This window comes from Sander lucioperca, chromosome 3 (genome assembly GCF_008315115.2).
Source record: "Sander lucioperca isolate FBNREF2018 chromosome 3, SLUC_FBN_1.2, whole genome shotgun sequence".
In the NCBI taxonomy this organism is placed as follows: domain Eukaryota; kingdom Metazoa; phylum Chordata; class Actinopteri; order Perciformes; family Percidae; genus Sander; species Sander lucioperca.
This window is the reverse complement of record NC_050175.1, coordinates 16,471,440-16,493,426: the sequence shown is the minus strand read 5'-3', so window position 1 is coordinate 16,493,426 and position 21,987 is coordinate 16,471,440. Positions and strand designations below refer to the sequence as shown.

General features: G+C 39.1%; 1 protein-coding gene across 1 annotated transcript in view; it reads left to right on the top strand.

Moving 5' to 3' along the window:
* Window positions 1–1,594: 1,594 nt before the first annotated feature.
* The window catches only part of smyd3 (SET and MYND domain containing 3), an 85,484-nt gene continuing 65,091 nt past the window's right edge, over window positions 1,595–21,987 (top strand). Inside the window, exon 1 of the mRNA XM_031314067.2 lies at window positions 1,595–1,859. Within this exon, the coding sequence (XP_031169927.1) occupies window positions 1,699–1,859 (161 nt within the window). The 5' untranslated portion in view covers window positions 1,595–1,698. The remainder of the gene's footprint in view (window positions 1,860–21,987) is intronic.

Sequence of the window (21,987 nt, the reverse complement as noted above, 5' to 3'; positions counted from 1 at the left end):
CACTATCTAGAGTTATGTATCCTGCATTCTCTCTTGCCATCCCTGATAATCTAATTAAATTAATGAATCAAACTAATTTCAAATTTATTTGGAAAAACAGACATCATTATCTGAGAAAAGGTGATGCAGTGAAAACCTTAGAAGAAGGGGGTTTAAATGTGATCGACTATGAAGCAATGAACGGAGTGATAAAACTGAGGTGGCTAAAAAAATGTATTCAAGATAGTGATGATTTCTGGTATTACATTCCTTTCAAGATTTTTGACAAATGTGGTGGAATAGACTTTCTTTTAAGATGTGATTTTAATGTTACCAAACTACCTGTCAAGCTGTCTAGATTCCATGAGCAGGTTCTCTTGTACTGGAAAATGATTTATAAACACAACTTTACTCCACATAGTTCCCAATATGGAATAATCGGTGCATCCTTTACAAAGGGAAATCGTTATGTTATGGTGATTGGGTTGAGAGAGGTGTCTGGTCTATTCTACATTTGATGGATTTAAGTGGGACTTTTTTGGACTATGATGAATTCATTAGTAAATTTTATGTGAAGTGTACCCAAAAACAATATTCAGTAGTCATTAAAGCAATTCCACAGGCAATGGTGAATTTAGTTAAAGGCATGTTGCAGCATGACGCAGTAGTACCACGCATGCCTTCTCTGTTTATAGAGGACCGGGATTTTAAGGTGGCAAAATGCACAAACAAATTTATAAGGGGTGCCCTTACATCTGTATTATTTCCTTTACCATTGAAAAGAAAGAACTTACTTCAAGTCTATCCTGAAGAGATTGTAAGGAGAATAAGAACCAGATATCTCACTCTTCCTGTTTCACAGAAAGCAAAAGAAACTCATTTTAAAGTGTTGAATGATATATATCCATGTAATTGGTTTCTTAAACAAAGATTTAACATTGACGAGAATAATTGTACTTTTTGTGATTCAGATATAGAAACCTTAGAACATTTATTTCTTGAGTGTAATGTAACCAAACCTTTTTGGGATTTGATCAATAATTGGATTTCTGAAAAGGATTCAGAAGCACCGTCTTTGAGTTATGGGGACATTAAATTGGGAGTGTTAATGGAGGACAAAAAAAGGGACCAGATGTATAACACCTTGATTATTTTAGCTAAAAAGTTTATCCACAAATGCAGATTTTTGAAGGTGAGACCCTTATGTTGTGTGTTCATGAATGAATTACGCATTTATAAGAAATCTTTGAAACGTATAAAAACTAAACAAGCAGGGAATGTGCTACAGATCATACAAATATTGGTTGTGGACTAGACCTCTATTTATTTATTTACTTTTCTGTCTTTTCTTTTTCTTTATAATTCAGTTGGTTCTTTGTTATTGTTGGATACCTAGTCTGTATTTGGTATTCCATGTATTAATTGTCAAACGAAGTTTGAAGTGGCCTGAATTTGTTAAATAAAGTTTTAAAAAAAACAAAAAAACAAAAAAACAAAAAAAACAGATCGTGCAGTGTCGTAAATCCTCGTACAACCGCACATGCGCGAACATTTTGCGCATGTGCAGAACGGATCGTGTACCTACAATGGCCAATGTGTGCACGTTTTTGTGACGCCATGACGCACCGTGTGCGTCAAATACGGATGTAAACACTACTCGGTTCACGTGGAGGGAAAACAGTTTTCTTACAACATCCATGGGGTAAACCAAAACCGACGATGGCACCGATGCTGGAGCGTTTTGTCAGCTCGGGAAAAGGTAACGGTCTTCGGACGACAACCAGGATCAAGAGAGGAGAGCTGGTGTACTCTGCCGAGCCGCTGGCGTGCTGTGTGTCCAACAAACTGGCCAGAGATGTCTGCCACCACTGCTTCACACGGTTAGACTCGGTTTTATTATACATCCATGGGTGTGACAGGCTGCGATACTAGCATCCTGCTTTCAACAGTAAAATCTGCTCGGTAGTTCAATATTCTGTAGGCTACAGAGTAAGTGTTTTGAAGGTAGTGTGATGAATAAGCACATGTTTCTGGCTCATGCCCGATGTAGAGAAAGTAGACTCACGTCGTTTGGTTTGCTGCCCTCTTGAATGTGTACCATACTCTTTATATAAACAATCTGGTATATAGCCTAGATGTTTACGTTTAGCTAATTAATTTATGGAGTTATGGTTTCTAACTGCGAGGACAGTAGATGCATAGATATAGAACAATATCTATGAGTAGATGCAACTAATTTCTTTAACTGGTCACTAGATGGCGCCATTGCTCTTTCATGGTTTCATTGGTAGAAAGAACGCAAAAGTAACAATTCAATGCTCTGTGGTTTGCAGACAAGTATTTGAAACTGTCAGCTATAGAGCTGACATATTATTGCAATTATACAAATATAACAGTAATATATATTTGTAAATATGATAATTAATATTGACAACCTGCAGACCTTACTGTGAGCAGTTTCATCTGCACATACAGTATATGGGTGACGGGCTTATTGTAGTAAAAGTAGCTCTTAGTGAAACTGAATATCATTGGTATTAATGTGGAGATCATTGCTCTGAAAACAGTTCCTCTATTAAGTTATTTTTATGTACAAGGGCTGGATGCAAGGCCAAAACTAAGTTTACTGTGTGGCTGTTGGATTTTGGATATATGATTATTTGTTACATTGTTTCGGTATATGGGACTTTGCACTACAAACTCTAACACAAGATCAAGTGATATAGGCCTTAAGCTGCATCCTGCTTTATTACATACATGTTGAAGCCTTGTTTTGAAGAGGAACCCTGTCATAATCTAGTTTGAAAAATTGTATTAATTCTGTGAATATTGTACTTACATGGTGCATATACCTAACACAGGCTTCATGGGGGCCCTATAGCATAGAGCTGGGCAATATATCGATATTATATCGATATTGTGATATGAGACTAGATATCGTCTTAGATTTTGGATATCGTAATATTGTAATATGGCATTAGTTTTGTCTTTTCCTGGTTTGAAAGGCTGCATTACAGTAAAGTTATGTCATTTTCTGAACTTACCAGACTGTAACTGTTCTATTATTTGCCTTTACCCACTTAGTCATTATATCCACATTACTGATGATTATTTATCAAAAATCTCATTGTGTAAATTTTGTGAAAGCACCAATAGTCAACACTACAATATCGTTGCAGTATCGATATCGAGGTATTTGGTAAAAAATATTGTGATATTTGATTTTCTCCATATCGCCCAGCCCTACTACAGCAGGTAATTTGGCCATGTAGGCCTACTGTGTGAGCATGTCAATGTGTCTGCTGCCATACTATTTACACCATGTTACTGTGTTATCTCTCTAATATATCTGGTAGTATTAAGCCATGTTGGCTTGATACAATTTTGTAAATCAGTGACCAGGATTTCATTCTGACAGTATTTTTATATTATGTTTTATATATTTGTTTTAAATATAAATAACTGTATATGTCAGGTATTTGTTTTGTTGGATTACCCAGACGTTCAAGTGTGTGTGTGTGTGTTTTTTTTTTTTTTTAAATTATCTATAAACCGTTTCCGAATTGATTTTCAAGAAAGTTTACCTTGTCATAACTTAAAATGAAATAAAACTGTGGTTATGTATATTTATTATCGCCCACTCCTGCTGTTGAGACACTCTGAATGTAGCAGAAATATACAGTGTAGCCCTTTTCTGCCTTGATGTGATGATTCGTGCTTTGTTTTATCTCATTTGCTCGTGATATTTGTCCAGCTGGATGCTTATTAGCAGCACTGCTGCTTTCTCTACTGTAGCCAAACCCACTTCATCAAGCTAAAAAGATGTATGTGAATTTAATGAGGTTGGTAAGGAGAATTACAGTATGACAGAGTATGTACTGGTTTCTGTTGCATGAACTGCAAAGTGAATGAAGGGTAAATTTCTGTGGGCTACATACAGTATGTACGGTATACGAGCCCCGGTAGCAAATGGAAGATGATTAATGAGAGCAGTTAATGCAGATGGCCTCTGTCAGACTATAAAGATGTAACTCGTGTTCAGATTTGATTTCCACGTGAAGGTAAGATATATTAGAGAACACGATCAGTTCAGCAGCAGCTGCTCACTCATTAATGTCTCCATTTAAAAGGATCATCTTTTAACTTGTTTTGAATCTGGTGTGAGCACTGAAAAACAATAGTTGTGAGTTTAAAAGTTAAAGGTACATTATGTAATGTTTTGAGTTGATTCTTAGCAAAAATCCCTTTGTTCTAGAGCTGGGCAATATATCAATATTGTATCGATATCGTGATATGAGACTAGATATCGTCTTAGATTTTGGATATCGTAATATGGCATAAGTGTTGTCTTTTCCTGGTTTTAAAGGCTGCATTACAGTAAAGTTGTCATTTTCTGAACTTACCAGACTGTTGTAACTGTTCTATTATTTGCCTTTACCCAATTAGTAATTATATCCACATTACTGATGATTATTTATCAAAAATCTCATTGTGTAAATATTTTGTGAAAGCACCAATAGTCAACCCTACAATATCGTTGCGGTATCGATATCGAGGTATTTGGTTAAAAATATCGTGATATTTGATTTTCTCCATATCGCCCAGCCCTACTTTGTTCTTTCACAAATATGTGCTCATTCATGTGTAATTACTTCCACCAACTAATCAAAGTATTCTCGTACGCGTAGAATCTGCCATTCAGAATACATACGAGCGAGTTGCTCCGATGGCAAATGGAGGATCACACCTATTCCCGAGGATATGTAACGGAAAAGAGAATTAAAACGACAACGCAACAGGCAAAGCAACAAGACCAAAGTTAATCTTGGAGTGGCTTTTCCAAGATGGAAAGAGCTCATGAGGAGCAAGGATTTTAAAAGGGACGCCAAAGTTGCCTGCTTTCTTCTCGACAGGTAATTCAGTCTATTTGTGTAAATTTGAAGTTTTATAGTTGCTTGGCTAACTATAGCATGGTTGGGCATAACATTGTGATTTCCCTGGTAGACAACTCACGTCATGTAGTTGTAACACAGACTAGGCTACAGCTAGAACAGCTGCTTGTAAACGATGGAGATACTAAGAGCTAATTTCGGTTTCATTGACATTGTTCATACTGTTCAGATAAATATATTAAAAACACAAACCTCCGTTTATTCTCTCCTTTGTCTTTGAAGGACTTCCACTCTCTCCTCGTCATCTTTGGAGAGTGTCTCTTTAGTTTTTCTTTGCCTAGGAGGTCTCACCGATCCACTGCCACCGGCTCTGTCTTTTGGTTTTTCTTTACCTTTCCCTCTTCCTTTAGCTTTCCCTCGCTATCCGTCGCATCAACTGATCTCTGACTCTGCTCACGGAGAAAAATATGTAGCCTACGCTGTAAACATTGCCATACACTATTAATCTAGTACAATATACAGAATAACGACCGCACTAATACTCGTACTGGAAGCCATGTTAATCTTGGCATACGGCCACCGTAGGAGTTAAAACTTGCATGGAATGGGAGGCGCTAGAAAGTAATATTCAGTTGGTTGTCATATACAATTTCACCGCTAGATGGGAGAAATTCTTACACAGTGTACCTTTTTAAGATCTACAATATCTGACGATGTACACTGTCAGGTGTCAGATCCTTAGTCTGTCATGTTTTCATGTTGAGTCTGGCTCAGGGCTGTAGAGGATTTGGAAGGTTTGTCAAATAGATGCCACCTGATCTGTACTTTAAAAAGACATGAGAGAAACAAGAAAGTAAAGAGGATGGATGTTTGATGAGACATGAGAGTAAAGGTGAAGCTCATGAAAAAGGTATTAACAATAAGAAAGCAGAGAGAGAGACAGATGCATTTACTGTAATAAAGAGAGAAAATAGCCAATAGCGTGTGTATGTGTACTTGTATAGCATTCCCAGTCAGTGCTCAGTTCATTTAGCCCTGAACAACATCCACTTTATCCACTGATAAGCAGTTATTAATTATTTATCCTCAACTGTCCAAGGTCCCCTGAGAAATGCTTCACCCTCTACTGCTGGAGGACTCTTGATATGCGGTACTAGCTGCTGTGTGTTTTTCCTCTCTCAATCACTGGAATGTAAGCTTAGTAATTGTGTATGGGTAAAGAATAGCTAACAAATGCCCAGCAGGGATGTAAATGTGGAGAATTGCTGCTGCATGAAGTAACAGCAGGGCGGTATTGTTTATTCTTTTGTAATATTAAATTTGATTTTATTCCCTATACACACTGCAAGTTGGAGTGTCAAAACTAGAGTGACGTTAATGTATCTGTCTCTCACACTCTTGAATAATAATTGTAGGAAGGTAAAATCTTTCACATACTCCCAATATTTACTATTTTTCCACTATTACTAAAATTCCTAGTCATCATAATGCCCTTTGTTGTGGTGATATGGTTTATAAAACCAACTCCCACATAATTAATATGAAGATGTCCGTTGTTTCAACTGCTAATTCCACCCCACAAAAAAACAAGTTGTTGTTGAGTTGCCTTTATTTATCTGATTAAAATAAATAGTTTTTAAGTCATTTTTAGCCATGCTAGCGTCATGGCTCAAGGGATGGCTCTGACACGTGTCTGTCGGTCGGTCTACCACTTTGGACCCTAAAATAAAATACCTCACACACACAGTTTTCAGACTGCTGGCTACAAGCAATATAACTTGACACACATTCAATATCTCAAAAAACACATTCACCCTGTCAAGATAGAGTAATTATAACTACAGAAATCAATAATAAATGTAAGTGTTTGTGCCTCCACTAAATTCCATTATTTCTTTATGTGCTTGGGGTAAATAGAGGGAATTGTATGTGTGTGGGAAATAAGATGGAGGCCATGTGCAGAGTATGATCATGTTTTTGAGATATTGAATAAGTGTCATGGCTACATCTGCTTGCCTTGTGGCCGACACTCATCAACTTGTGTCAGAATGTCTTTTGCACATCTTGTATTGATTTGATATCAGTGAGAGATCTGTAAGTTATGTTGGTGTCACAAAAACAGTTGTAGACCACTGAACGGTGGACGGACACGCACACGCACGCACAGCCCAAGGCAGAGATTGGTCTCAGAGATGTGAAGTGTGTTTTCCTGTTTTCACTAAAGCACAATTATTCTCACAGCATGACTGAGTGTTGAAGAATGTGTGCAGATCTGTGAGCGTGCATTTATTTGTGTGCCTGTATCTCATTGCAAGAACAACAGAGAGATGTGTTTTTGTGTGTGTGTGTTTGTGCAGGAAATGAGCAGGTGGGGGGGCATCAAAGCTGAATAATTACAGGCCTTGAAGGCTGTATGTAAGTAATGACTGATTGGAGTACACACACACACACACACACACCCCCCTCAGAAGGATTCAAGTCGTCAGAGGTCAACAAACAACTATTATCAGAGGTTCTTAGACTCAGAGAGCGAAGAGGGGGTGATAAGAGATAATAGAGGAACAAAGAACGAAAAAAATTCTAAGAAAAAAATTTTCTTATAGTCGAAATACAATACCGTACCAATTCAAAAGGCGTAAAGTAAAGAAACAACAAACAACTTCTGCATTGCTTGCTAATTAATTAAGAAACATGGTGTAACAATCTCCGTGCATGTCCTAAGTCAGGTGAGGGTGGTGGGAGGACGGTATTCGAGGCCCAATGGAGGAAGACAACATTATCTCTGTCAGATGAAGTCTTTATATTTGACACCAATCTCTCACTCACTGTCTCTTTGGCACCACACAGAAACACATACACACACACTGCAGAACAGTGCAAACAACAAAAAACAAAACATCTAACACTTTTGTCTTATTTATAGCGAGAACCTTTTGATTGAAAGTTGGATGAACCAATTTCCAAAGGGTCTTCATTATTTCAAAGAACATAAGAAGTATTGACAGGCGTTAGACTCAAGAGTTTTGTTCTAATTTCAGCTGGATGTAAAAATGCCTGTTAGAGCGAAGCTGCACTTACATGCACAATAAAAAGTGCAAAACAAGGCAACAGCAGAAGAGGCAAACCTTACAGATCGTGACACTGCCTTTCCAAACAATCAGTAAAAATATGTATTTCATGTAATTATTTCAATTATATTTGTAATGTTGAAGATTTTAGAACATTGGGGTGGGATGCAACTTTTATTAGTTTTTGAGATCAATGCACAGATAAATGCATGGAGACTTAGATTATGTCACAGCCATTTTCTCCAGTGTGTGAACTCGAAACTGATTTGTTTTCAGTGCATGTTATTCATGTGTTGTATTTGACTTCTGGGGTCTGTTTCAGGAAGGAGGTTTAACAAACTCTGAGTCTAACCCTGATGTCTGAGTTGATTTACCCTGAGATGGGAAACTCTTGAGTTTTCGGTTCCAGAACAGCTGATTCGAGTTGGTTCAATCAACTCAGAGTAGGTTCACTCAGAGTTAAGCATGTGCACCACCACAATAAAAAGGCAGCATGAATGGAGCCATGATACTACGATTCACCATGGTAACGACCACAAACAAACTGGTTGGCGGAACTACTCATGCGCACATATCGGCGAGTTTGAATATATGTTTTGTCAAAAAAAGCAACACGGCTGCTGCTGCAAAATGGCGAAAATTGTTGTGGGAGAAAATTGCTGCTGGAGTCAATGCGTGAGATCTAATATAGTGTATTCATTTCATATTTAATCACAGGTAACCTATAATATTACTGGTGAAAACTGGAATGGTAGTAGGCTACACCTATAATTTATGTGCAATACTGTGGGCGAAAAAGTAAACTACTACTAATCCCATTCTGAAGCTGCAGCACTATCATTAACAGAAATATGATTTACAATCATTTATTTCTTTTTAATGTCTCTAACTGGTTTGTGTCCAGGGAATTCCACAAAAACGTTTCAGAGCGAGTCACACTTTTCTGATGGCGCTTTGCTACAGTGGCTTTACTAATGTGCTCCGCATCAACAATGTTGTAAAGAAAACTGCCGTTAGCAAAAAAACGTAATGCAACACAAAGAAAGCATACAGTGGACGGCAGTCTGCAACCTCACAGCGTAGCCACGTGGCATGTTATCGCGAGGCTACGGTTGGGTTTAGGAAAAGAAGAAACAGTTGAAAAGAAGAAACGGTTGGGATTAGGAAAAGAACGGGGTTGGGTTTAGGAAAAGAACAAACGTAGAAAGGGAACATCACACGCGGGACGCCATCCCCGCTCTTCTGGGTGAAAGTCTCATGTAGCCTACATGAGAGTCATGTAGCCTACAGGAATGTGTTCGTATGATATCATACGAAAACGTATGCACAACAATTCGTATGATATCCTACGAAATTACGGCGACAGCCGGCCGGTCACATGACAGTGAAGTTTACCGGCAAAAGTAGTTTAGCCAACTTCACTAGCAAAAGTTTATGTCGTGCCATGCTATTATCCTCTGTTGCTCTGTGTACAATGATGCAGCTAAAACATGTGTAGTGATTCAACTGACAAAAGGCTTCCTGACTAGTGGTTTTAATCATTGACGTTTAGGAGACAGCCGTGATGTTTATGAAGCAGAGTCATAAAACATTGGGATCAGCTGATATTTTTTAAACCTTTTGAATTTGAGCTATAATTCGTGCCCACCAATCTTTTCATTGATTTCATGTCTACAATTTGCTTCACGCTTTGTCTGACCACACCTTTAGGGAGCTCTCTCTTTTCGACACACTTGAGTGTATTTTCGCACACTGACTCACATTGCAGTGTGTATGAGTACACAACACATTTTATCTCGTGCTTATGCATCCACCCTCTGCCCCTTTTCTCTCTCTCTCTCTCTCTCTCTCTCTCTCTCTCTCTCTCTCTCTCTCTCTCTCTCTCTCTCTCTCTCTCTCTCTCTCTCTCTCTCTCTCTCTCGCACTCACTCTCACTCTCTCTCACACACACACTAATAAGAGTGTATGGGTGCACTGGTATATGAAGCATACAGATTACTACTTTAGATGCAGTTAGACGAGCCGACAGAAAGAGGAGCTGAAGCAGATGAGAGGAGGGAAACAGTTCAAAAGGCGAGTCAGCACTCCTCCTTTCCCTTGTTGCCTCCTCTCAATTTATCCTCCCATCTGCTACTTCTGACATCTATGTCTTCCTCCCCTCTTTCCATAGTGTTTCTTCCCATCTGCTTTCCTTCTCTTCTCATTCTCCCTGTTTTTCCTCACCCTTCTCTTCCACCATCTCCTCATTCCTCATTTTTCAGATACATTTTTTGTCCCACCCGCCTCTGCTCTCTCCCTGCCTCATTCCTGATGTAGATTATTTTGCTTGCATCTGCTTCTCACTCCTCCTCCCCTCTGTTCTCCATCTCCCTCTAGTTTTCTCTGCCTCCTGCAGTTAAGATACCAGGTGTCTCAAAACATCTTGGTGTTGGCAAAACGCTTGGTATTCATAAAGCAAAACATCTGCGTGTATCGTTTTTAACCTTACTTGTGAGGACCGCACATCTTTACAGAAAGTTTTATGTCGGCTCGCACAAGGATGAACTTTTTTTGGGGTGGTGTGGCTTATTGGAACATATTTCATGAAAGTTGATGTATTTTTCCAGGAAGTGCAGAACCTTCAGTGTTGATCTGTGTGTGTTTGTTCCTAGTAGACATTTGAATAAAAGGCTCCCTGTGGATTCACATTATTCCACTGATCTTAGACGGTGCATCTGTTACTTGTAAATGCTAATGTCTCAAACCTACAGGGCAAAAAGCTAAAACATAATGTAAGCCCTATGTGGACAAGATTAGTTTTCTGAATGACGTATGAGATAAAATTATTAGCATACGATTTCAGTCTTTCATGTTCTCATTCGGAAAAGATGTAAATTGCTGTTGTCCATGACCATTCTGGATGAGGTCTCTCCCTTTAGTTAAATATTGATAAGACAGAACATTTAATCATTGGTTGTGATGGCAATCCTTAAGATCATTGACATTCACTTGGCTCCTATTGGAGCCGTGTAGTGCCTGTATTTCTGAGTTTAGTATTTTTGTGGATTCTTGTTTGCATTTCAATCAGCATATCACAAAACTGGCCTAATCAATGCTTCTTTTATCTAAAAAAAATAGCAAAGTTCAGATCTACTGTTTCTTTCTAGGACACCAAGGACGTTATGCCTTTATTACAGCCCACTCAGATCATTAATCCTCTTTTTACTTGCACAACTAAGTCAAATTTAAATTCAGGTTGTTCAAAATTCAGCTGTCAGGCTTTTAACTGAGATCAAACCACATCTGATCCTATTTCTCCTGGTTTATTCTCTTTACTCTGGTTCTGGTATGTTTTAGAATAGCTTTTAAAATGATTTAATACACTGCATGGAAGAGCTCCAATGCATATCGATATCCAATACTTAAGCTATACATACACTAACATAAAGTCCTTTTTATATGTCTCACACCGATGAAAAAAATCAAAAAGAAAACGATAGCTGTGATGCAAGTATAGCCCCTAAACTGTGGAATAACTTACAGTACAATATGTCAGAATGCTGAATTCCAACTGTTAATTTTTTCTGGTTTTGCATTTGTTGTCTATCATATTTTAGCTTTTGCATTAACCAGATTTTACTAGATTATTGCATGTTTTAGCTTATCTATTTTATGTTTGAATTTTCTACTTGATACATAGAATGTTGTGGGGTTTGATTCTATCAAGTTAAATACCAAAGAAGATCTAACCTACATAGAGTATACTAATGTTTTCTGATAATGTTTACTGATAAACAGTACAAAACACAAAACATACTCTTCTTTTCATAGGTAGTTGTTCCCTTAAGGCTATATTTTGTGTGCAAGTTTGTATATGTGCATGTACTCATCAAGATGATAATAGAGCCATAAAGACATTCGTCACATATGAGTCCCCTCAGGTGTCAATGAATCATCCTCCAAACAACCATTAACAACCCAGCAAGGGTTCCAGGATGGCTGTGGATGCAGCACAGCTGGCTGCCATCTCTGTCTCTCTCTCACACAGACACACAGGCAGCAGTGCTTACATGCCAGGCACTAATCTACACTAAACTTGTGTGTTAATGTGTAGCTGTGCTGTGGATGCCTGCAGTGCAGTGTACTGAGTGGTTCAGTTCTGGGCAGGCTGCTTTACTATCAAAGCATAGATGCAACACTAGATGGCAGTAGTGCCCCTTCAGGAAACTCGTTTGTTAAAGGTGCACTATGAGTTCCTGCATGGTCACTTCTGTTCCAAGTAAATTCCAAACAAAACTGAGCAAGCTCGCCCATGTTTCCGTAACTGTCATGACTAACTGACTAAAGGCTGTTTTATGCTTCTGTGTCGAATCGACGGCGTACCCCCGCAGACCCCTCTGCGTCTATGCCGGACCCTACGGCGTAGCCTGACGTGCACCTCTCGAAAAATGTAACTAGACGTCCCAGAGACGCACGTCGCTCGGCCGTGGCTTGGTAGCGTTGCATTTCCCCTGACTCATTTCCTGGTTCTCCTTCTCCGTAAACAACATGCAATCAAGGAGAGGGTTAACTTTTCCTGCTAAAGATTTCCCACCTTGGTCAGAAAGCACAGGGGAGAAGCTTTGTTTCTCTCACTATGACTCTAGAGTCGGTACTCGCTCCGAAGCTAATCACCGTCACTCTCTCACTTCTCCCTCGCTCTACCCAAGGGGGTAAGCTTCTCCTCGGACCGCGAACCTCCTATTGCGCCATTTTGATGCTACCAAGCCATCACCTCCGGTTAGCATTCCATTGACTGCCATTCATTTTGGCACTACTTTGACAGCGAATAACTTTACATCTGAAGCGTTTAAAGACTCCGATTTGTCCATTTGTTTATTTTTAAAGAAACACGACAGTGTATAAAAGGCTCCATTACCTTGTACCTCACGTTATGGCTCCGTAGCAGTTTTTGTAAAAATAGGCTAACGATTGTGTCATAACCACGCGACTTACTGTCGCATAGTAGAGGAATTACCGTATAGTACAGGAGAAGCGCGCAGGCAGTTTCGTCTCAGCTTCGTCTTAGCTGTTTAAGTGTAATTACTAATGTTAAGTAGCATTTTAGTTAGCAATAATTAGCCTGTGCCTATGTTATCTCCTTACATATACCTATGCTCTCCGTCTCTACAGTATTCGGAATGATTGAGATTTCTCTTGGCACAGCTACCAGAAGACTTTCAGACACGTTGCTCACGGCACATTTACGTCGTCTCTCTCAGTTGGAGGCTGCTCAGTAACGATCAGCCATCACCGGAAAAGTGCTTCTAATGGCCTTCACTGGTCTCCGTCCAGAGCAACGGGATCTGTTGGGATCACACACATATATACAGGCTCGACGCACACACCAGCGCACAAGTATAAACATCAGGTCACTTACGTAGGCAACGGTGAAAGCTCTGCGTAGAGCCTCCGCAGGACCATAAAAAGGCCTTAACTGTCATGACTAACTGACTAACTGTCACTAACCCCCACCCCCTCCCCCAACCATCTTGTCGGTGATTGGCTGGAGTGGTTTGTTGCATTTTGGTGCACAGCCTGTGCCTCTAGTGTTTGACGTTTACGACCCCTGTGTTGTCTCCCGAGACCGGGCTTTTTCACAGTGTATTCAGGGGGCAGGCAGCTAGTGGATCAAGGAGAGATGCCAACGATTTGAGACAAAAATTAAATCGCGCTGAAACCATGCAGGAACTCATAGTGCAACTTTTTAAATGCTCATGTTTACATTCTCTTACATTTACTTTGCAATACAAGGCAGTAGCAGTGCTGGCAAAGACAGATTACGTGCTGGAATTGGCTTTGCTGAATGAGGAAGAGCTAAGTTGTCCAGCAGTTGTGTTCACGATCAACAAACGAGAAGTGGCTCAAGCAGACTAGGCACAGGTTTCTTTATAGCCTCAGCTGTGAAGTGCAGTTCTAGTTTTCTGTTATTCTTCAACCATTCTGAAGGCATCATTAATGTTGCTGTTGATGTATGTTAATATTTGTAGGTAATTTACCTACCATACATATACTCGCACACCATTACCTGTCATGTGGGAGTGAGTTGTACCATGCTATGTTGGCCACTCAGCCTGGAAATGAGAATTCACTCAGGCACGACTGGACAGCCCAGAAAAGAGGACCCCACTAATTAACACACACACACACACACACACACACACACACACACACACACACAAGCACAGAACAAAATATCTCTCATGGCTGCAGCACAGCAGCTAGTACTCACGGGAAATTAATTACCATGCTACACACACCCACACCAACAGAGACATGCTGAGGTAGGCCTAATTAGGTGTCTGATAGCATAGACTTAACACAAATGACCACATATACACACATGTGAGTGCACACATCTGTGCTCTTGCATATCAATGGGGAAAATCTGCATCTTTCAGTCACTTCCTCTGTTGTCTGGTGACAGTTTTATGTTCTTTACTCTTGTTTTTCTCTTTTTGTGTTTCTTCATGATTCCCTTTCTCATTTCAGTCATATCATGTGTCCATGCACAAGGCCTTTATCCTTTAAAAAACAACACCTTTACAGGAGTTGATAATGAAAGCATGTTTGCAACTTAAGAATTGTGTAGTTGGCAAGGTTAAAAAAAGATACTGCTTTTGTTTTAAGGAGGAAAACAAGAAAAACAGAAGGCACAGTAGTATACATACTATACTATGTATCTAATATAAAATACTTGTCTATCTAATTTATCTCACAGACTTCTTTTTAAAACGTGTTTCATAATTATATGAAAAAAGTTTGCCTTTTTATATTTTTAGAACATGCACTACTTTGGCTTATTAAGAGGTAGATCATGTTTAATTTGAACAAAATAACATGAAGTTAAAGCATTCAGGTTTCTCTATTAGAAAAGGGATTCATTGTCTTTGCAATAAGTGATGTTATGTATCTAATGGCTCTCTGCTTTTTGTCTCTAAGAAAATACATGGCGCTCCTTGTAATAATTACAGTGATCTTGATTAGGGCTACAACTAACAGTTATTCACATTAGTCAGTAAATCAAATGTAAAAAAAAAAAAGAAGTAAAATGCCCATCTTATTTCACCAGAATCTATTATTAATAACTAATAATTACTAATTATTTTGTCCAACCGACAGTCAACAATCCAACAAAATTCCATTTAAAATGAAAATGTAAAATAAAATATAAAGCACAATAATGCAGCAAGCCCTTATTTTTTCTGGATCCAGCAAATGTTTGCAATTTTTGCTCAGTACACAACTTAAACGGTTAATTGATCATCCAAACTGTTAGTTGTGGTGGTGTGATAACGGTTACGTTTTTAAATAAAGATATTTTGAGTGTGTGGGATATAAGAGTCCTAGACGAAGGCACGAAAGAGAGAATGACCCAATGACTATGTTCAGGGGGGGAAAAGAGAAAAAAAGAACATAAGAGAGTATGACATTAAGAGGAAGAGGAGGGGCTGCAGAGAGAGAGAGGGAGAATGTGTCTATTTTTTAATTCTGCCTTCTGCATGTTCCTAATGAAACCCATCTAATGTTATTCATGAGTTTTCCTTGTGTGCCCGCAGTCCAACCATGGACCTGCCATCCAGAAGACCACACTTCACACAAAATCTGACACAAAGGGAGAAGAAGGGCAAAAAAGGCAGTGGAAAGAAAGTGAGAGGGAAATAAAGGGGTGAAGAGAGGGAGGGAGATGACAGAGGAAAACAGGGAACATAAAAGAGAACATGGCTGAGGATGAGACAGATGGGCTTCATGGGAGAAATTATAATCTTTGTATAAAAATGATTATTGTTAATAAACAAGAAAGTATGTTTCTCTTGCATACTAATGAACTGACGAAGACTGAGGTAGTTCATATCTTTCTTGCCGTCTTTTCCGGATTATTTTGATCCATCTTGCTCTGTTGTTGCTTTCCACATCTATATTTGAACTATGTTAAATCAGTGTGTGTATCATACTATGTGTACTGTAGCAGCATATGTTCTGAACTCTTGTTTGTTATCGCCTAGAGGCCAGAACAGAGTCGTCTCTGTGTATTTGAATCAAGGAATAATGTGTGTGAACGGCACAGAATGTGTGTGGGTGTTTGCTTACTGATTCACTAAGAAACAGGCAGTTGAAAGAACAGTTCTGAACTGTTGAACTACAAGATGTTACTATAGAAAAATGTGTTGTGGTAGTTGTTGTTGTTGTTATGGAGCTATAGTTTGAGATTTTAGTGAAATCCTGTTCAGATTGGAGAGATTTAGCCAATAATCAACATTGATGTGTCACATTTCTACTGTCCAGGGGTACATTTCAGAAAGCAGGTTTAGTGAAAACTCTGAGTTTGTTAACCCTGAGATGATGGAAACTCTGGGTTTTCTGTTTCAGAAAGGGAGGTAACTTAACCTCAGAGTCAGTTACTATGGTAACTGAGTCTGTGAACTTAACCTGGTCGGGAGCAGGTTTTCTTCAAGAAACCTTGAGTTTCTCTCAGTCTCCTCCCTCTGACACAGTGTCGGAGGGAGGAGACTGAAAGAAACTTGAGGTTTCTTCTCTCTCATTTCCTCATTCATTCATTCAGTCTGTATCAGGCGCATTTTAATGCAGTTTGTTATCTCCATGAATAAAAAAACGTATTGGTTTATGTTAGGCAGATTATAAAACGTTTTTTTCTCAAACATGTCATGTCCTTTTGTCGACGATCCCGTTGATGACAAAGCTGTATTAATTCACAGAGTTTACGTCGGGAGATGATATTAAGTCCCGACTAAATGTATTTTCATTTCCACATTTTTTTTATCACAGTCCATTAGATATGTAGATACCTTATCTGTCCTCATATCACTAACATCAACCATCGTGGACAGGCTTTAACTTCCAGCAGATTCTTTGTGTCGCATTATGTTTTTTGCAAACGGCAGTTTTCTTTATAACAGTGTAGCGGATCATACTGTAATAGTAAAGCCACTGTATGCAGAGCCGTCAGAAAAGTGTGACTCGCTCTGAAACATTTTTTAAACGTTTTTGTAGTGTTCCCTGGACACAAACCAGTGAGAGCCATTAAAAAGAAATAAATGATTATACATTATAGTTCTGTTAATGACATGGTGCTGCAGCCTCAGAATGGGATTAGTAGTAGTTTACTTTTTTGCCCTCAGGATTGCACCCAAATGAAATTATAGGTGTAATACAATTCCAGTTTTCGCCAGTAATATTATAAGTTAACTGTGATTTAAATATGAAATTAATACACTGTTAATGCTTACGCATTGACTCAAGCAGCAATTTTCTCCCACACCAATTCTCTCTCTGTTGCAGCAGCAGCCGCTGTCTTGCTTTTTTAACGAAATGCATGTTAAAACTCGTTTGTGCGCATGGGTATTTCCGCCAACCCGTTTGTTTGTGGTTGTTACCATGGTGAATCGTAGAATCATGGCTCCATTCATACTGCCTTTTTATAGTGGTGGTGCATGCGCTTAACCCTAAGTCAACCTACTCCGAGTTGATTGAACCAACTCAAATCAGCTGTTCTGGAACCGAAAACTCAAAGTTTCCCATCTCAGGGTAAATCAACTCAGACATCAGGGTTAGACTCAGTTTGTTAAACCTCCTTCCTGGAACGGACCCCTGTTCTTCTACTTGCAATGAGACAAGTCTTATAACCCTTACCGAGAGGAAAGTTTAGCCAAGATATAACCTCATCGTGTGTGTGTGTGTGTGTGTGTGTGTGTGTGTGTGTGTGTGTGTGTGTGTGTGTGTGTGTGTGTGTGTGTGTGTGTGTGTGTGTGTGTGTGTGTGTGTGTGTGTGTGTGTGTGTGTGTGTGTGTGTGTGTGTGTGTGTGTGTTGAAGTAAGGGCTGTAGTACTCAAGTCCAGACTCGAGATGCTTTTCTGTTGTCTCGGACTCGTTGGTATGTGGACTCAGGCTTGACTCAGGCTTTGGACTCGCCTAATATTCTAGTTGGTCTCGACCGAGTCCAGCACTATAAGCTTTTGTTTTAAAGTAATTTTCTCCTTCAAAACAAAACCATAGATGAATCGCGCTTGTTCAGAAAACAGGTATTAGTTTAATTCAAAATCAATCTAGAACAGGCATTGAGATTGGTCACCTGGTATACGCCTGGCTGCGTCATATACCTCAATCATCAGGCATCAATCATTTTCGTTTTGGCCACAGACACAATGTCAGCGAGTACTATGAATTCTTCAGGACAAGTAATACGTTCAAGAATTGGAACATTTTATATTTTAATTAAATAATATGGCCTAATTTGATCCTATGGTGTGTTACTCTGCACTTTCTTATTGGTTATTAGAAATAATTTTTTAAAACTACTAAATAAATCTACTACTTTAAAATAAATCTTTAAAATAAATCTTAAAGTAGAAGATATAATGTCTCTCATGTCACATAAATTATAAACAGGTAATTGAGTGGTCTTGAAGAGGATTCTTTTTTTTCTGTCTCGGTATTGTCTCATTTGGACTCGGTCTTGACTTGGACTTAAACCTCTTTGGACTCTGTCTTGACTCGGTCTCGACTAGTCCTGGTCTTGGACTTGTCTTGGACTCGACAAAGGTGGACTTGACTACAGGCCTGGTTGAAGTGGATACCTTGGAAATGCTGAGAGCCTATGAGCCTAAAAGCGGTCACCATAACAACAGTTGCTGTGGTGCAACTTTGCATTAATGTGGCTTAGTAACTACATAAACAGTATAAGACTAATATTCCGTCTGGGTTTCTGTCTCTCTCTCTTTCTCTCCTCTCAGTGACTCAGTTGTTGCATCCATATTTCATTACTATAAGCCCTGACAGTAGTATTTGATATACATCTTTTGATAAAGTAATATCTTTGTTAACTCAATTTGAGAAACCTTGCAAATAAAATAACCATATGGGAATGTCTGTTTTTGGCCAATCCAGTGAGCTAGGGGCCTGGCAAATCAAGCTACTTCATCCCATTGATGCAGAAGTCCTGCACACTCAATATTTCCATAAAACTGTCCTGCTCATTGATTTACAACATTACCTACAATGGCCTGGGGTAGATTCCCCAGTAGGAACGGTATGGCAAAATCAAATTTCTGGCATATATCATCAGATTGCGCATTCCTATCTGTCAGAACCGTCTTGTAAATTATGTTAATTTAATGTAATTAACAAATATTGGTAACTGCTGTAGTCTGAATGATTTTAGATGGCTTTTCTGATTAGACGGATGGCTGTTGCTAGCTACCAGGCCTGAACAGCCCAGACAGGAGTCATTTGAGAGAAGCTGTACAGCAAATTAATGTAGTGCGAAAACACTGTGACACTGAGATTATTTTTTTGGGCATTTTAGGCCTTTATTATAGGACAGCTGAAGATGTGAAAGGCGAGAGAAAGAGGGGGAATGACATACAGCAAAGGGCTGCAGGTCGGAGTCGAACCCGCGGCTGCTGTGACAAGGACTGAGCCCCTGTACATGGGGTGCACGCTCTACCAGGTCAGTTATTTTAACATCATAAAGTCTTACAATTTTCATTACAAGTTAATCAATTTCTTCTTTGCCTCATGACTTTTTTTTTTTACAATGGTTTTTAAGAATTCATTCATAACATTTAGATATAAGATATATTGTGCTGTCCAACAGACAAAGAAATAAACATAATTAATTACATTAACATTTATATACAAAATAATTAGGGTTGTCAAAATAACGCGTTCATTTCGATTAATTAATCTGAGAAAAAATAACGCGTTCAAAAAATTAACGCAGATTAATCCATTCCATATTGACGTTTGCATACAGACGAAAATCTGGTGCCACTGATATGTCTGCGCTTCTCTCTGATGCTCTGAAACAGACGATACAGGAAACACAAACACCGCTGCATGTGACGCTAGTTAACACTACACTCGACAGCAGCTAACGTTAGCCTACCGCTAGCTAGTAGCTGGATTAAAAACGGTTAAACTGCTGACAGCTAACGCTAAACGGTGTAAAGTTTGACTGTGTTAACTGTAGAGGATTCAACACCGGTATGTAACAATCTGCAGCTGCCGTCGGAGAAACAACACAGACGGTGCGTTCAATGAAACTGGTAAACTACAGCCTCATGGTGCATTTGAAGTTATTGTAAATGTCCTTTTCCTATCTGGTTGTTGTTTTTGTCGTTCAATAGCAATTTACTAGTGAAATAAGTTATTGTTATTGTTATACATTATTATTAAATTTCATTTTGACCATATGGCCTTAGCAATAAACAAGCTGTTCTTTAATGTCACCGACTGTTGTTTAGTACCCTTTTTTTTTTCTTTTCTTTTTTTACTTTCTTAAAAAGTATCAGTTCAGGCACCGTTAATTATGTATGCGATTAATTAATCACAGAGTATGTAATTAATTAGATTACATTTTTTAATCGATTGACAGCCCTAAAAAATAATATACAGCAAAATCCTAAATTTTGGCAGTTTTTGACTGAAAATGATTGTTGCATGGTTTTAAACACTGGTACGTGAATCTCCTTTCAGTGGTTAAAATAGCCCATTAGAACAATTGATTTGCCTCCCCATTAAATGTATTTTGGAAATGACTACGCTGAGTTTTTTTTATATTGTGTTTCCAGCTCTTTTCGCTTCTTCGCATTACTTACAGCATGGATTCCCACTAGAGTGCGGATCGGGCCGCATTTTTCTGTCCGAGCCCGGCCCGGCCCACGTCCGACAGAGCAGTAACCTGTAGGAAGGCATGCGGAAATGTCAACAGCAGATGAGCACATCAGCGCAACAAGCGCATGTTAACACAGGCCCGCACATACATAATAAGCTTTTTTAAATTTAAAATGTTCAATGCCTTATCGCGCTGATGTGACCGAGCCCGACCCGAACCCGAACATCATTTCTAAATATCTGTCCGAACCCGGCCCGGCCTGTTGGGTACTCGGTTCGGGTATCCATCCTCTAATTCCCACAGACATGTTCATGCATTTTACAGTCAAGCGTCATAGTAGTAGTTGAGAATTGTAGCTCCTTGATATATTTAAAGATTTTATGTTTCAATAAATAATACTGGTATTTATGATATAATTCATTTTTAAGCAGATTGTGATGGGTTTTTGTGGAAGTTATGGAAATCTACTGTACCTGATTTCTAAATGACATGTCCATGAACACAGTATAGCTCTTTCAGCTACCCGAGGGGCAACATTTCCCACAAAGTTAAGCATAGAACTAAAAATGGTGTGGTCAGCATCAGCCTTCCTGTCTGGGATTATGGAAGATGGATCGACTTCCTGCGGCTGGCAGCTTGTGATGTGACCAAACTCTTAGTGTCTGAGTTATGTTCTCAGTTCATGTGTCGAAGCTGCACAGAACCTGGCTGTGTTTGGGTCTGGCCTGCTCCTATCTGTTGTTATTGCTTTGTGTCTCATACTGCAGGCATGTGTTTCTTAAGCTGTGGGTGGTTTCCCTGTTTCTGGTTGGTCTCAACATGAATGGACCTCTGTCCTAAAGTGAGACTATAAATTTAACCATTGGGATTCAGGCTAGAAAGGTCATCGCAAATAAGACACAGCGGCATAACGAGGGGCGGTAAGAAGTAAGGGAGGAGAAGGAGGTAGAGGAAAGCTGTAAATCCCAGCAGCTAAGAGGGTGAGAAGAAGAGAACAGAATAGAGTGTGAGAATAAAGTGTGTTTTAGAAACTTGTTGAAGCCTTCGGGGGCCTTGAGCCAAATACAACAGTCCAGTCTGGTCATGCACTGATAAACAGAGGAAACACTCAACTTCTGACGCTAATGTTAACAGGCAACAGCCTTCTGTCAGACCTACACTGTGTGAGTAAGTGTGTGTTCATATTATATGTCTGATCTTGCCTTTAAGGTTCTTCTAATGCTACTTACAGCATTCATAAGTATGTCCAATCTAATTAAATGTCCCATAATAAGTACGATAAGCCCTGGGCTAATGTATTAACATCCATCACAACATGTGTTCCATTACCTAATTTTGTGTGTGTAAGCTCATAATACCATCCATTGTCAGATTTAATTAGCAATAGTTTATCATT